Here is a 14,548-nt window from a genome sequence, read left to right on the forward strand (position 1 = left end):
CCCGGTGGAAACATTCAAACATTAGATGGGCATAACAACTGATATGCAGTCGGGAGAAATGTTGAATGGGATTTGAACTGACGTGTTGTATTAAGTATACTATCTGTTTACATACGGGATACCCTGAAAACAATTAAGTGTTTCTCACTGGTGAATTAAGCTATCTTATGATCCCAAAGGTAAGGAGAGTTATGTTTTTGTCTCTCCACTTTCTTTCTGTGTTATTTTTCTTTATTTCGTTATTAAGTTGTCTTCAACTACAAATGTAAATAATAGAGCTACTGTATGTATGTATGTTATGGAAGTGTACTGTCTGTATTTACGTGTTTAATATGAAAAATAGTTTGAAAGTATGGTATGAGGACCCCAGGAAGAATAGTGCATATCTGCTGTATCTAATGGTGGATCCAAATAAACAAACCAAACCAGCTTTAACCTTTGACCCTGTAGCTGGAGACACGTGTCACAGCAGGTTGTGGACCATGGCTCTCAGGGAGATGGCTGCAGCCCAGCTGGCGGAGATAGACCTGCTGTCCAGCATGTTCCCCAGCCTGGAGGAGCTGGAGATCACAGACCAGCTGGCCCTGGCGGAGCTCAGAGAGCAGGCGGAGGAGGGCTCCACACCCACACCCCCCCTCTCCTCCAGACCCCAGTTCCTTATCAAGCAGAAGATGGACGTTGGAGGCGTGGAGGTGGTAATATAATAACACTTTTATCTATATAGTTGTATTCATTGTCGCTATGTCATTATAATGTGTATCTGTTTATTTTCTATATATAGGCTATGTATCTATTCTTGCAAATTTTATTTTTATTTTGTATTCTTTTTATTTTCTTACTATCCTTTTTTTTCTGTATTTTTAAAAATGCTATATGTAAAGCACTTTGAATTGCCCCAGTTGAGTACCAGTATGAAATGTGCTATAGCCTACAAATAAACTCACCTTGCCTAATGAAACCAAGATTGTTGCAATGTGTTTAATTCATTAAGCGATTCTTACTTTATAATGTAGTTGACCTCCCTTCCTCTCTAAGGTGGATGTGGCAATGTCCTGCACCTTTCCACCTGAATACCCTAATGTCTTACCTGAGATAGCTGTCAGGTAAACCTGCTCTTCCTTAACACCACTGAATCAGTGACATCCATGTGTTGTTAGAAAGCTTAACACTAGACCAGCCGTGTGTGTGTTACCTACTATAAGAGTTTAACACTAGAACAGCCGTGTCTATGTTACCTACTATAAGAGTTTAACACTAGAACAGCCGTGTCTATGTTACCTACTATAAGAGTTTAACACTAGACCAGCCGTGTCTATGTTACCTACTATAAGAGTTTAACACTAGAACAGCCGTGTCTATGTTACCTACTATAAGAGTTTAACACTAGAACAGCCGTGTCTATGTTACCTACTATAAGAGCCGCCTCAGGGGTCAAATCACCATAGTCTTTACAACGGTAACCTGCTATTTACACACAACGAGCACTAGTTGGCCGCCTTGTAAATTAGCCTGCTTCCTACACAGAAAAACGGCAAAATAGCTTCATACTAGCTTATCCTGATGTGATGTTGAAAATGTAAGGATACTGGGTGGTAGAACGCACATATCTAGGAAAAGTCATGAAAGGAGGGTGCTGAAATCTGATCGAGTGCAAAGATATACCATTTATTTTTACTCACATGGCTGTTCTAGTATTAAAACACAAAGCACCCCCCCCCCCCCAGGTGTCCCGCCGTTAGCCGAGCCCAGCAGACCCTGCTGCACAGAGACATGAACGTTTACCTGACGGAGAACTGCCGTGGCGAGGTGTGTGTGCTCTCCGCTGTGGACTGGCTCAGAGACAACGTCTGTCTGTACGTTGAACAGAGTGCGTCAGCGCCCCCTGCTGCTCCTGCTGCCTCCCCGCAGCCCAGGGAGACGTTCACCCGCCTGTGGATCTACAGCCACCACATCTACAACAAGAGCAAGAGGAAGAACATTCTGGAATGGTCCAGAGAGCTGGGTCTGTCTGGCTTCAGCATGCCGGGGAAGCCGGGCGTCGTGTGTGTGGAGGGGCTTCACTCTGCCTGCGAGGAGTTCTGGTCCAGGTAGACGTGTAAAGCTCTGGTTAGGAATGTTCTAGATAGGACGTGTAGATAAGTATGTAGATAAGACCAGAGAACACTTAATACATGTAAATAAGACCAGAGATACACTTAATACATGTACAGGGTTTCCGCGGATCCTTAAAAAGTCTTAAAAAGTCTTAAATTCATGTATATAAAATTAATGCCTTAAAATGTCTTAAATTCATTACAAATGTCTTAAACTGGTCTTAAATACTTTACCCAAACGTCTTAAAATTGTCGGGGCAGGACTATTTAATTTTACTTTTTCTCGCGGCATTTTTCTATTGAGCAAACGTTTAATTTCATTGAGTAGCGCGCAGACTCCTCCCCCTTGCGTTCCTTTGGTTATAGTCAGCTGCAGTGCTTGCTACCTAGCATTAGCCAGTCTGCGAGATGGGGAAGTGCAAGTTCAACGAGAGGTGGCTTGACGACAGAAGATTTTGCGATTGGCTTAAGTCCACCGGCTACCCAGAAGAAGCAAGATGCACTGTGTGTAGGAAAACATTCAAACTCGGCACCATGGGCATTAAGGCGGTTGAGAGCCACCTAAAAAGCGAGAGGCATAAAACGGCTGCTAAGGGCCAACAGCAGACGCCAGGAATCTCCCAGTTCTGCGTGTCTGCCCCGGGCTCAGCGCCCCAGACAACGGCTGCCGCTGCTAGCAGCACTGCTAGCGATCTCAGAGCAACGTTTGGTGGAACACCTACACTGAAATCGGAGATTGTGTGGGTTCTCAATACAGTGGTAAAGCACCAGTCCTACTCCTCCAACGAGGGGATTGGAGATATCTTTCGGATTATGTTTCCCGACTCCCAAATCGCCACTACATTTGCTTGTGGAAAGGACAAGGCGTCATACATAATACGTTTCGGATTAGCTCCTTACGTCAGAAACGGGTCAACCCGAAGGAAGCCGACATAGGCCTGGGTGCTGAGGCAGCCCTCAAGGTAATTTAGATGTATTACTTAACTTTATATCAAATGATGGTCCATATACAGGCAGGAGAGAATACTGTGTTAGGCCATTCAGTTGTATTTAAAACACATTACCCATCTGTCAGGACCTCCAGAGAAAGGGGACCGTAGGGGAGCTCACTGCCCTAGAGTTTAGGAAGGACTGCATGACGGGTATGTCAAATATCCTAAAGAAAGTCCAGGACAGGAGCCCCCTGAAGTACCCCATCGTGAGACAGATGGCATGTCTGGACCCCACAGTCATGTACGCCAACCCAGACGGATGCCAGGGAAGAATGAAAAGTCTAGTGCAGAAGTTACTGCAAGACAAGCAGTTGTCTGGAGGTGTCTCTGCTGGTATGAATAGTTAATAGAAAAGCTGGAAATGTTGTCCCTGATTATTAGCCAATGGACAATTGGACATAAGCCTGTCTGCTAATCAGGATTAATCATGTAAATAATATTTCACATATTTCCTTTCATCTGTTTTGTTATAGGTGATGTGATTATCCAACAGTTTGGGAACTTCCTGTCTGTTGAGGCTAAAAACGAGCACTTCCTGTCCTTCCGGCCCATGGAAACCAGGCTTGACGTGTTCCTGCATGGCTACCTCAGCCAACCCTACCCTGAGCTCTGGGGTTTCTGTCAGAAGCTTCTTCTCCTATCCCATGGGCAGGCGACAGTCGAGAGAGGCTTCTCCATTAACAAGGAGGTGGAGACCGTTAACATTCAGGAGGACACTGTCATTGCCCAGAGACTGGTCTGTGACTATGTTGCAGTTTGTGGGGGGGTTGCCAATGTCCCTCTCACCAAGGAGCTGCTAACTTCGGTGGGATCAGCAAGGTCAAAGTACAGAGAACACCTAGACCTGGAGAAGAGGAAGAGGCAAAGCGCTGCACAAGGGCAGAAAAGAAAAGCAGCAGAAGAGCACATCATCGAGCTGAAAAGGAAGAAGCAAACTCTTCTAGTGGTATCTGATTCTCTGGAGAAGGATGCAGACAAGTTTGCTGAGCAAGCTGAGGGGAAGTCCGGCACCTTGATGGCTCAGCTCATCACAAAGTCTAACGTCCTCAGGAAGAGATACAAAGAAAAAATGTGTGATTTGAAAAAAATAGAGGCAGAACTGGAGAGTAAGGCCACAGAATTGAGGCTCATGCCGTGAGTGTGTTAAGTAGATGGGGTTTTTTTGTTAGATGTTTCCGACCAACTAATTGCACTTTTAATTTAATTAAGTTATTGAACCAGAGCTTTTATGTTCAATAAACAAAACAAGTAAACTTGAATGAGTCTCATTGATTGACATGCTATGCTTGTATTGTAGTACAGTGGAATCCCCTAACCATCGCATATATATATTTTTTCGGTCTTAAATTCCATTTAAAGTGGCATTAAAAAGGTCTTAAAAAGTCTTAAATTGAACTTGCTGAAACCTGCAGAAACCCTGATGTAAATAAGACCAGAGATACACTTAATACATGTAAATAAGACCAGAGAAACACTTAATACATGTAAATAAGACCAGAGATACACTTAATACATGTAAATAAGACCAGAGAAACACTTAATACATGTAAATAAGACCAGAGAAACACTTAATACATGTAAATAAGACCAGAGATACACTTAATACATGTAAATAAGACCAGAGATACACTTAATACATGTAAATAAGACCAGAGATACACTTAATACATGTAAATAAGACCAGAGATACACTTAATACATGTAAATAAGACCAGAGAAACACTTAATACATGTAAATAAGACCAGAGAAACACTTAATACATGTAAATAAGACCAGAGATACACTTAATACATGTAAATAAGACCAGAGAAACACTTAATACATGTAAATAAGACCAGAGAAACACTTAATACATGTAAATAAGACCAGAGAAAGCTCAAACTAAATCATATCCATGGGGCTAAGCAGTAGGATAGTACAAAAGGAAAACACACAAGGATACACAGCTTTGCTCAGAACACATCAAGAAAAGAAAAACAGAAATAAGAGCAATAATCATCGACAGTGTGCCTCTTTTAAATCATGTTGACTTCTCTCCTCTTCTGCTACTCTGCAGGGTGAAGGTTTTAACGTGGAAGAAGATAATGATCCGCCACAGGGAGGACGTGGAGCTGGACAGTCAGGGTGTGGAGGGCAGGGCGGGGGAGGGCAGGGCGGGGGAGGGCAGGACTGGGGAGGGCGTCACCTCTCTCTGCAGGTTCTCAGGCTTCGAGGAGGCTGTGTTTGACCCCCACGGGACCAGAGGCAACCACATGGACCTGGGACAGCTGTACCACTTCTTAAACGAGAAAGGATGTGGAGAAATCTTTCAGCTCTATTTTGGTGTCGAGGGGCGGTAGTAGTCGCTTCAGAATCGTACAATATGCTATACGCTAGCAGCTAGTCACATGAATGCCTTGTTAAGAACTCTTGGCATCTGGGGTTTTGCTTTTCCAGATAATATTTTTTGAATTGTAACATAAACATGACTCTTTTCAAAGCTCGATCAGTAAGACAGGGTTCCCACGGGTCCTTGAAATCCTTGAAAAATTGAGAAAAGAAAATCAAGGTCAAAAAAATAGACATGGGTCATTGAAAGTGCTTGAATTCCCCCCCTCTCTCTCTCTCTAATAGTTTGTCTGTGAGCGGATAGTTCCTATTATATAAACTCTCATCTAGATCTGTCTCAAACTATGCCGTGTTGGGTCCTTGAATTTAAAGGGAAATTGAGTCTTGAAAGTCCTTGAAAGGTGCTTGAATGTGATGTTTCACAAGGTGTGGGAACCCTGGTATGGGTGTACTGTGATCTGCATTTGGATGGGAGAGGGGAAACTATCTCAAGGTGTAATGTTTGAGATCTCCAGCAGATGGCAGCACGTTACCTTTCAACTTCACAGAGAAGCTACGGATGTATGATACTCATGTATAAGCTATGTTGCCGTGTCATATTATACACCGTCCAGGGACGCGGGAAGGGGGGTGCTGAGGGTGCTGCAGCACCCCCTAGCGGCAAGCAGAAGGAGCTCCTCCTGCCTGAATTTTAAAAATAAAAATATTATTCAAACAATAATTTAAAACAATATAATAACTATTGTTGCTTTTGGGAATAAAAATAAATGTGTTTTTTGTAATAAATGTAAAAATGTGTTTGTTAGTTTTAATGTTAGTGATCACATGGTCATATCTTGCTAGGGACTTGACATCCGAGTCTTGACACCCCCACCCCCACCCCCGTTTGACGAGCCGTGTCGACCAGACATACGTTTTCCTGGGAGGAAAATTGGAACAGAGACATTCGAGTTTCATTTCATTTAAAAAAAGCTGGTTTACCAGGTGGAAATGGTTGCATTATGTCACTGAAAGAGACCCTGTTCTTTGCTTCTCTTGCAGTAAAGCTATATAGAGAAGGGGTTAAGGCACCACAACAGAAAGACAAGTGCATTTACAGTAGGAGGCTTTTGTAAGTTTAGCCAACACGAGATGTCTGACATACATTCAGAATCGGTGAGATTGCTTGCTTCGCTTAACAACACTCCCATTAATGCTCTACTGTCGGACGTTGTTGAGAAAGAGCAACAGACGTCCAGAAACGTATTAGAACTGATATTCAGATCCATCCGATTCTTCGGCAGCGAAGGGCTTCCGTTAAGATGCAATACCAATCGACATGGAGTGCTGTCTGTAATAATGGTCAACATCATGTTTGTGGACATTGTGGGACACTGTGAGCTGAGTGGAAATTACTGTAAATTCCAACACATTGTTGGTAAAATATTTAACGTTACATCTTTGTAGTGTGTGGGTGCATGCGTGCGTGCTTAACTATTATTGCCCGTGCATTGGGGCCCGTCGTTATGCCACTGTGCGTGTGAGCGAACGAGCAATCAGCGAGAGGGAGGGAGAGAAATCGTTATAATTGTTTCCCTGGCAATTTTTTTCCCTGTAGCGTATATAGACAGCACCTCAGCACCCCCAGTCAAAATACCTTCCCGCGTGCCTGACACCGTCTTTCCAATCAGTTCTATGATTCCATACTTTCTGAGTTGAACGTCCCACGCCTCTGCTTTGCAGCAGACTACAGTACTAAACAACAGACCTGTCCACACCATAGAAATATCATTACATCTCATGTCTATGGTCCACTAGCTGAAGTCTGCCAATACTTATTTGGACACAGTAATTTCCATAAAATCCTAAATGTGTCTCTCTACAACTGCAATTGATATATGGTTAGCAGTTAGTGATCTTCCATGGCAGTAATCTCCATTTAGCAGAATGGCTACAGGACACATTTAGAAGAACTTGATCCTTTTTGGATAAAAGCACAACATTTTACACAAAGCCAGGGCAGGTCTGGAGAAGGGTGTTAGTTATCAGCCAATCACAGCATTGTTTCAGATAACTTGTGAATGCATTTGTTCACACATGCGTTGGTTTGCTCCAAACAGAGGAAGGTGTGGCACACTGAGATCAGAGCTGAAACACGTAGCTTTATATGACTCAGTCCAGTAAAGGTATTCCTGATTTGTTTGTTCACTTCCATCCTTGCGTCAGAAACATTACCAGGATACTGGATTATCATTATTTCACACACTGTCACCAGATAGGTAGAGCGATCCCTTCCCCAGCCTAATCACCATAGTAACAACACAGAGGGTGTTTGCCACACCATTACTGCACAGCTCAGTCTGGTTACTGTGTTGTTGTGACCGTGTCCTTCTCCACTAGAACACAACAAGTCCTCTGAAACCCTCTCCTGGGAGCAGAAGAGCCTTAGGTCATGTTCTCACATGAAAGTCCGAATCAGGACCCAGAGCAAGTGGATGAGTTTGCAACAGGGGCGGCGCTAGGGAGTGGCTACTGGGGCTCAAGCCCCGGATGTTTTCTGAAAAGCCCCGAATGTTTTACTTAAAAAAAATAAAAAAATAAAAATAATAATAATAATAATAATCTTGAGTAACGTGCAGTACCGGAGTCCAACAGAGAGGCAGCAGCTGCGCGACATTAGCCTGCGTACTGCGTAGCCTGCCCTGCCCTGAAGAAGAAGTGATCTCAATCAGTGCCTGACTTGCAAAATTGTAAGGATGGATATCCCAAAGTTGTTTTCAACAAAACAAGCGCCAAGAACTGTTGCAGCAGCAGTATCAGCAGCAAGAATGACATCACCAGCAGTGATGACATAGATGATGTTTCAGGTTTGTGAATCTTATTAGAAAGGTGACTGACTCACTGACACTACTTTTCCGGTTTGCTGATGCTAGCTGGCTATCATAACATAACGTTATGTTATAATGAAAATGAAACATAGCAAGGTACTGTTACGGTACATGGTAAGAAATCAAACAAAGGATAATACTTATACAAATAAAGTGAATAACAGGCTGATAGTCTTTGATATCTGCACTCTGGTTGACTGAGTAACAAGTGAAAAAGAATGATGTAACGTTAATGTTACAGCTAGTAAACATGGAGTAACCACATTAAGTATGCCCTTATGGTAGTATGTATGTATACAGAACATGACTCAAATCTATCCTAAGATGTAACGCTAACTAACTAAGTTTGTTTAATGTCCCAGGGGGGATTTGATTTCACAGTACTATACACAGGCCAACAATACATGTAATATATCGTCATATAACACAGGACAAGACTCTAAATACAATATAAGTGGTGAGCACAGAGTCTGCCCTGATATACATACTGTAACATAACTAGCCTCAGCCCATCAATTATGTAATTCTATACAAATATAAATGATGGTGACTGACTGACAGGGGGAGCTACGTGTGCTGACCTCCCTCTGTGCCCAGAACCACCACAATTAGTTTGCTTCATTAAAGGGTGTGAATGTATATGTGTTCTCCAGTGCCTTTTGTCCGCTTTAAGGTGGTGGTAAGTTGAAGGTTGAAGGCAAAATTTTCCGGCGCGCTACGCGCGCACATTACATTCTCCCTCTGGGCTAAGCCCCGGATCTCCTACGATCCTAAATCCGCCCCTGGTTTGCAACATTGTTGCATAAATTATTTCTCTGATTTGCGTTCTCACAGCCCTTCATGTAAACGAAGTAACATACACAATCGAAGCAACAGACGTGGTAGTTGATTGGTCAGAAAAATAGGAAATTGCCTGTTCATCCCTCTCTTATCCAGATCAACACGCATGCGCTGTTGTTTTCCTATGGACAGCCTCGAGCAGCGTTCTCACCAAAAGCGAAGCGAAGCAAAGTGATGGATGCGTCGTTTCTAACCGGAGCGAAACCACCCTTTTCAAGCAGAGCATCCAACGGGTATTTGCTCTGGGAGCGACTTCGAATGCGCGTTCTCACAGCTCCAAACGACGCAGAGCAAAGCGAACTTTATCCTAAACTCCGTTTCAAGTGAAGCAAATGTTCTAGTGAGAACACACCCTTAAATAGAGTTTCATTAGAGCCTTAGATAGAGTTTCATACGAGCCTTAGATAGAGTTTCATTAGAGCCTTAGATAGACTTTCATTAGAAAGTAGTTTTGTTGTATTGTTCTTCCCATGATGGATGTATTTTTATCTTGTAGATAGTAATAGTTATTTGTCTGTATTATCTTGTAGATAGTACTAGTTTGTTTTGTCTGTCTTACATGTAACGATGAATTGAGAATCAAGGACCCCAATTGAAATAAGCCAGTGGCTTTCTTGGGTTTTTATCCTGTTAGTTGACCATGTATGTAATATGTACTTTCATGTACCTACTTCTGCAAATCTTCTAATAAAGTTTTCAATCAATCAATCAAAGAGCCTTAGATAGAGTTTCATAAGAGCCTTAGATAGAGTTTCATAAGAGCCTTAGATAGAGTTTCATAAGAGCCTTAGATAGACTTTCATTAGATTGAGATTGAGATTGAGATTGAGATAACGTTTATTGCCACTATGCATTACACATATAGGAATTTGCTTTGTCACCACAGCAAGTGCGTTTATACTTTTTTCACATGTCAAAAAACAGGACAACACAACAACAACAACAACAACAACACAGGACAGACAACAGTGCATTGGATAGTGCGGTATAAAGTAAAGTAAAGTGCATAAGAGCCTTAGATCGAGTTTCATTAGAGCCTTAGATAGAGTTTCATAAGAGCCTTAGATACTTTCATAAGAGCCTTAGATAGAGTTTTTGTTTCTCTGTTCTTCTTCTCTGAAGCGACGCTGCAACTTAAAAGACAACAGACATCTTCACAGGAGCCTGAACTTAATTTCACGTTAACAGGAAGTGGATTATTGTATTAAGTTTACTTGTATTTTCCATTTTCGTTTTCATACAATAACCCAATTCTGTAGGTTTATTGAACTGGTGATGCATATAATTGAATTAGTTCTGAAAGTCATAGTAAGGTATTTAAACACGAGGATTTCAGGATCTGTATAGCTGGCGTTTCGTTCAGACGACTAACCTCATACAAATGGTTTGTTAGGCTATTGTTGTGAAATACTTGGAGCGGCGAGCATCACACAATGTTTTTAAAGAATAAGGTGTGTGTATGTGTGTGTGTGTGTGTGTGTGTGTGTGTGTGAGCGAGCGTGTGCGTGCGTCTGTGTGTGTGTGTGAGAATGTGTGTGTGTGTGTGCGTGCGTGTGACCGTGTGTGTGTGTGTGTGTGTGTGTGAAAATGTGTGTGTGTGTGTGTGTGTGTGAATATGTGTGTGTGTGTGTGTGTGTGTGTGAATGTGTGTGTGTGTGTGTGTGTGTGTGAATGTGTGTGTGTGTGTGTGCGTGTGTGTGTGTGAATGTGTGTGTGTGTGTGTGTGTGTGTGTGTGTATCTTCCATCTGATATTTGGTATCTAGAAGAATATAAAAGAGGGTGATTGAGTGTGTATTATCAGATATTAATGTTTCTTCTTAAGTAAAGAATACATTTTAAGCCGTGGAATACATTATTTTTGTACTTTCATTTAGTCAAAGTTGTCCCATATGTATTAAGTCCTGTTGTATTGTATACACTCAGTATTGTAATGAGGAAGATTTGCAAAAGAAAAGCATGAATCAACTGTTGCATCTCACTTCCAAAACATGATGCAGGACTGTGCTTATAATGGCCTGGCTGGATCTATTAGGTTTTTTCGATCAAGTTGGAGCATTCATTCATTCATTCATTCATTCATTCATTCCTTCATTCCTTCCTTCCTTCATTCATTCATTCACATGTAATACATTTGCTGACATAAGAACTTCTATTATATATTGCATCATGACTCAGGTAAAACCACCAGGTAGTTAATTCTGAAGTGTACAGAAACATCTTGAGTACAAGCTAACGCCTCCAAACTCATTGGCCGGTGTTTCATCAAACAGAAAGACAATGACTCCAAACATACTCTACTGCCATGGCAACCAGAGAGATTTTTCAGGACCAAAAGACAAAACAAGATGTTCTAGACTGGCTAAGTCAATCTTCAGATCTAAATCCAGTTGAACGTTCAGAAGCATCTCATTTTCTGATATCAGACTTTAGGCAAAGGACCTCGAAACACACTGAAGATGGCAGCAGTACAGGCCTGGTCACCATGGTTACAGTACAGGCCTGGTATCACCATGGTTACAGTACAGGCAGGGCATCGCCATGGTTACAGTACAGGCCTGGCAGAGCATCACCATGGTTACAGTACAGGCCTGGCAGAGCATCACCATGGTTACAGTCCAGGCCTGGCAGAGCATCACCATGGTTACAGAACAGGAGGCCTGGCAGGGCATCACCATGGTTACAGTACAGGAGGCCTGGCAGAGCATCACCATGGTTATAGTACAGGAGGCCTGGCAGAGCATCGGCAGAGAAGATACCCCCCCCTCTAGAGCATAGATGCATCTGGTTGTACTCTAATGCCATGACAAACTCTGACTCCCTCTCTCTCCCTCTTTCCCTTAACTCACTGTATTGGTTCCATCACCGCCTGTCAGGACACCGGCGGGCGGCACTTTGAGATTCTCGAACATTCTCTCTCCCGCTGACCTGTCAAGGTGAACCTTTGTCCCGCCCGTATCCCATGAATACTGAATACTAAACCTGGCCGGGATCAGACATCATAATATTCTCTCCTTCCACCAGCGTTTAATCAGCCGTCCTGCCAGGCGAGGCGTCTGTCTGGGGGGAGCGGCCCCCGAGGCTCGACCGCCTCACCGCCTGGCATCGTAAGAGCGACTGAACGCTCTCAGACTAATCGGAAACCCAATCCCTCACCTCACCTTTTTGTATGAAGAGTTTTTGCTGCATGGCCAAACTGTGAATGGAGAATGGAGAGGCCCCCTTTCACTCTTTCACTGCGCTGCCTTCTGTCACCTCTGGAAGATCTCTGGACGGCGATTAAACGCTCCACTGCATCGGGACGAACACACTTCACAAAACAAGGACGACTTCCTGTATCGCCCTTTTTATTCAGGGTTGAATCTGATCGACTGTTGGATAAGCTGGGATTTAAGAAAGGGAAAACGAAAAGATTAGCCTAGAATATGTCCTTTGTTCAATAAAGTAAATGGTAAATGGACTGCACTTATATAGCGCCTTTTTCGCTGCTCCTAAGCTGCTCCATAGCGCTTTACAACGGCCTCTCATTCACCTGTTCACACACACATTCACACACCAATGGCAGCAAGCTGCCATGCAAGGCGCCGGCCCGCTCACTGGGAGCAATTTTGGGGTTCAGTGTCTTGCCCAAGGACACTTCGACATGTGGCCAGCCGGGGCTCGAACCGCCGATCTGCCAACCTTGCGATCATTAGACGGCGACTCTACCTCCTGAGACACAGCCTCTACCTCCTGAGACACAGCCTCTACCTCCACCAGCCTCTACCTCCTGAGCCACAGCCTCTACCTCCACCAACCTCTACCACCTGAGCCACAGCCTCTACCTCCACCAGCCTCTACCTCCTGAGCAGTGATGTGAATAACGGCGTTAGAATAAACGGCGTTACTAACGGCGTTATTTTTTCAGTACCGGGTAATCTAATTGATTACTATTTCCATCGTTACAACGCCGTTACCGTTACCGGTAATTCAATGCAGCGCGTTACTAGTTACTACTGAAGCTTCTCATTGTCATCCAACCTCAGTCACAGCTGCAAAGGTGTTTTTTGATTGTTGGGGAGGGGAGGGGAGGGGCGAGACAACCGCTTAAGTGATCATGATTGGCTATGGTAGAGAACATTTCATGGTAAGCCAACCATAAGCCAACCATAGTTCAGTGTCAACACTTCATATTGGCTAGGATGGTTAGATGACTGAGTTGGCTGGATGAATGAATGCATGCATGGATGGATGAGTGTTAGGAAGGAGTGTACGGATGGATAGATGAATGAATGAATGTTTAGGAGCTAAAGTTGGATTTGTCCAAGAAATTCATGTCTTATTTTTTCAGTACCACTTTAAAAGAACTTCATATTGTTAACTGTTTACTTTTGTTGTGTTGAAAATACTTGAAGTTACAGTCTGTCTACCAGTTGTCTGAAGTTGTGTGACAGTTTGATTTATTAAATTTACACTACAAAGATTTAAAAGCACTTCATATTGTTAAATGTTTACTTTAAAAAGTAACGCAATAGTTACTTTCCCTAGTAACTAGTTACTTTTATAATGAAGTAATTCAGTTACTAACTCAGTTACTTTTTGGGATAAGTAACTAGTAACTATAACTAATTACTTTTTAAAAGTAACGTGCCCAACACTGCTCCTGAGACACAGCCTCTACCTCCTGAGACACAGCCTCTACCTCCTGAGACACAGCCTCTACCTCCTGAGACACAGCCTCTACCTCCTGAGCCACAGCCTCTACCTCCTGAGACACAGCCTCTACCTCCTGAGACACAGCCTCTACCTCCTGAGACACAGCCTCTACCTCCACCAGCCTCTACCTCCTGAGACACAGCCTCTACCTCCTGAGACACAGCCTCTACCTCCTGAGACACAGCCTCTACCTCCACCAGCCTCTACCTCCTGAGACACAGCCTCTACCTCCTGAGACACAGCCTCTACCTCCTAAGACACAGCCGCCCCCTTTGTTCAATAAAGGATTAGGTCCGTTTACTGTACCGATAATCAGCAGGAGTTTCTGTTACATAATCACGTTGTTGTGTGTGTAGATCAGACCAGTTGTCATCACAGTAATATTCCAGGTTTTAATTGAGTCTCCAGCGAGTCTCTTGGAAGAATCTCAGACGCTGGACTCCAGACAGATGGGACAGATGCTACGCTGCTTCTGCAAACATGCCACAGGTACGTCACCCCCCCAGGACCGCTGCAGACAAGACGCTGATTAACTTCTCTCCTGGGCTTCTGCTGATCACACACACACACACACACACACACACACACACACACGCACAGACACAGACACACACAGACACAGACACACACACACACACACACACTCCACACAGACACACAGACACAGACGCAGACACACAGACACAGACACAGACGCAGACATAGACAAAGACACAGACACAGACACAGACACA

At 43.4% G+C, this 14,548-nt stretch overlaps 2 protein-coding genes across 2 annotated transcripts; both read left to right on the forward strand.

Moving 5' to 3' along the window:
- The first annotated feature begins 52 nt into the window (after positions 1-52).
- rwdd2b (RWD domain containing 2B) lies at positions 53-6,031 on the forward strand. Its single transcript, XM_080548606.1, has 5 exons — positions 53-179; positions 451-692; positions 1,036-1,103; positions 1,725-2,087; positions 5,143-6,031. The coding sequence occupies exons 2-5, from the start codon at positions 483-485 to the stop codon at positions 5,423-5,425; spliced, it is 924 nt and encodes a 307-aa protein (XP_080404732.1). The 5' UTR covers positions 53-179; positions 451-482; the 3' UTR covers positions 5,426-6,031.
- Positions 2,502-4,480, forward strand: LOC308172565 (uncharacterized protein; the record flags this gene model as incomplete). The annotated part of the gene is made up of 4 exons (XM_080547472.1): positions 2,502-2,852; positions 2,999-3,055; positions 3,169-3,418; positions 3,559-4,480. 4 exons carry the CDS (start codon positions 2,502-2,504, stop codon positions 4,221-4,223), a joined length of 1,323 nt encoding a protein of 440 aa, XP_080403598.1. The 3' UTR covers positions 4,224-4,480.
- Positions 6,032-14,548: the final 8,517 nt, after the last annotated feature.

Source organism: Nansenia antarctica (genome assembly GCF_963989245.1).
Source record: "Nansenia antarctica genome assembly, chromosome: 1".
NCBI classification, from domain to species: domain Eukaryota; kingdom Metazoa; phylum Chordata; class Actinopteri; order Argentiniformes; family Microstomatidae; genus Nansenia; species Nansenia antarctica.

Coding starts and splice junctions, on each gene's coding strand:
- rwdd2b (XM_080548606.1), top strand. CDS start 483: ATGGCTCTCAGGGAGATGGCTGCAGCCCAGCTGGCGGAGATAGACCTG. Junction 1,104..1,724: donor TTACCTGAGATAGCTGTCAG/GTAAACCTGCTC, acceptor CCCCCCCCCCAG/GTGTCCCGCCGTTAGCCGAG. Junction 2,088..5,142: donor TGCGAGGAGTTCTGGTCCAG/GTAGACGTGTAA, acceptor GCTACTCTGCAG/GGTGAAGGTTTTAACGTGGA.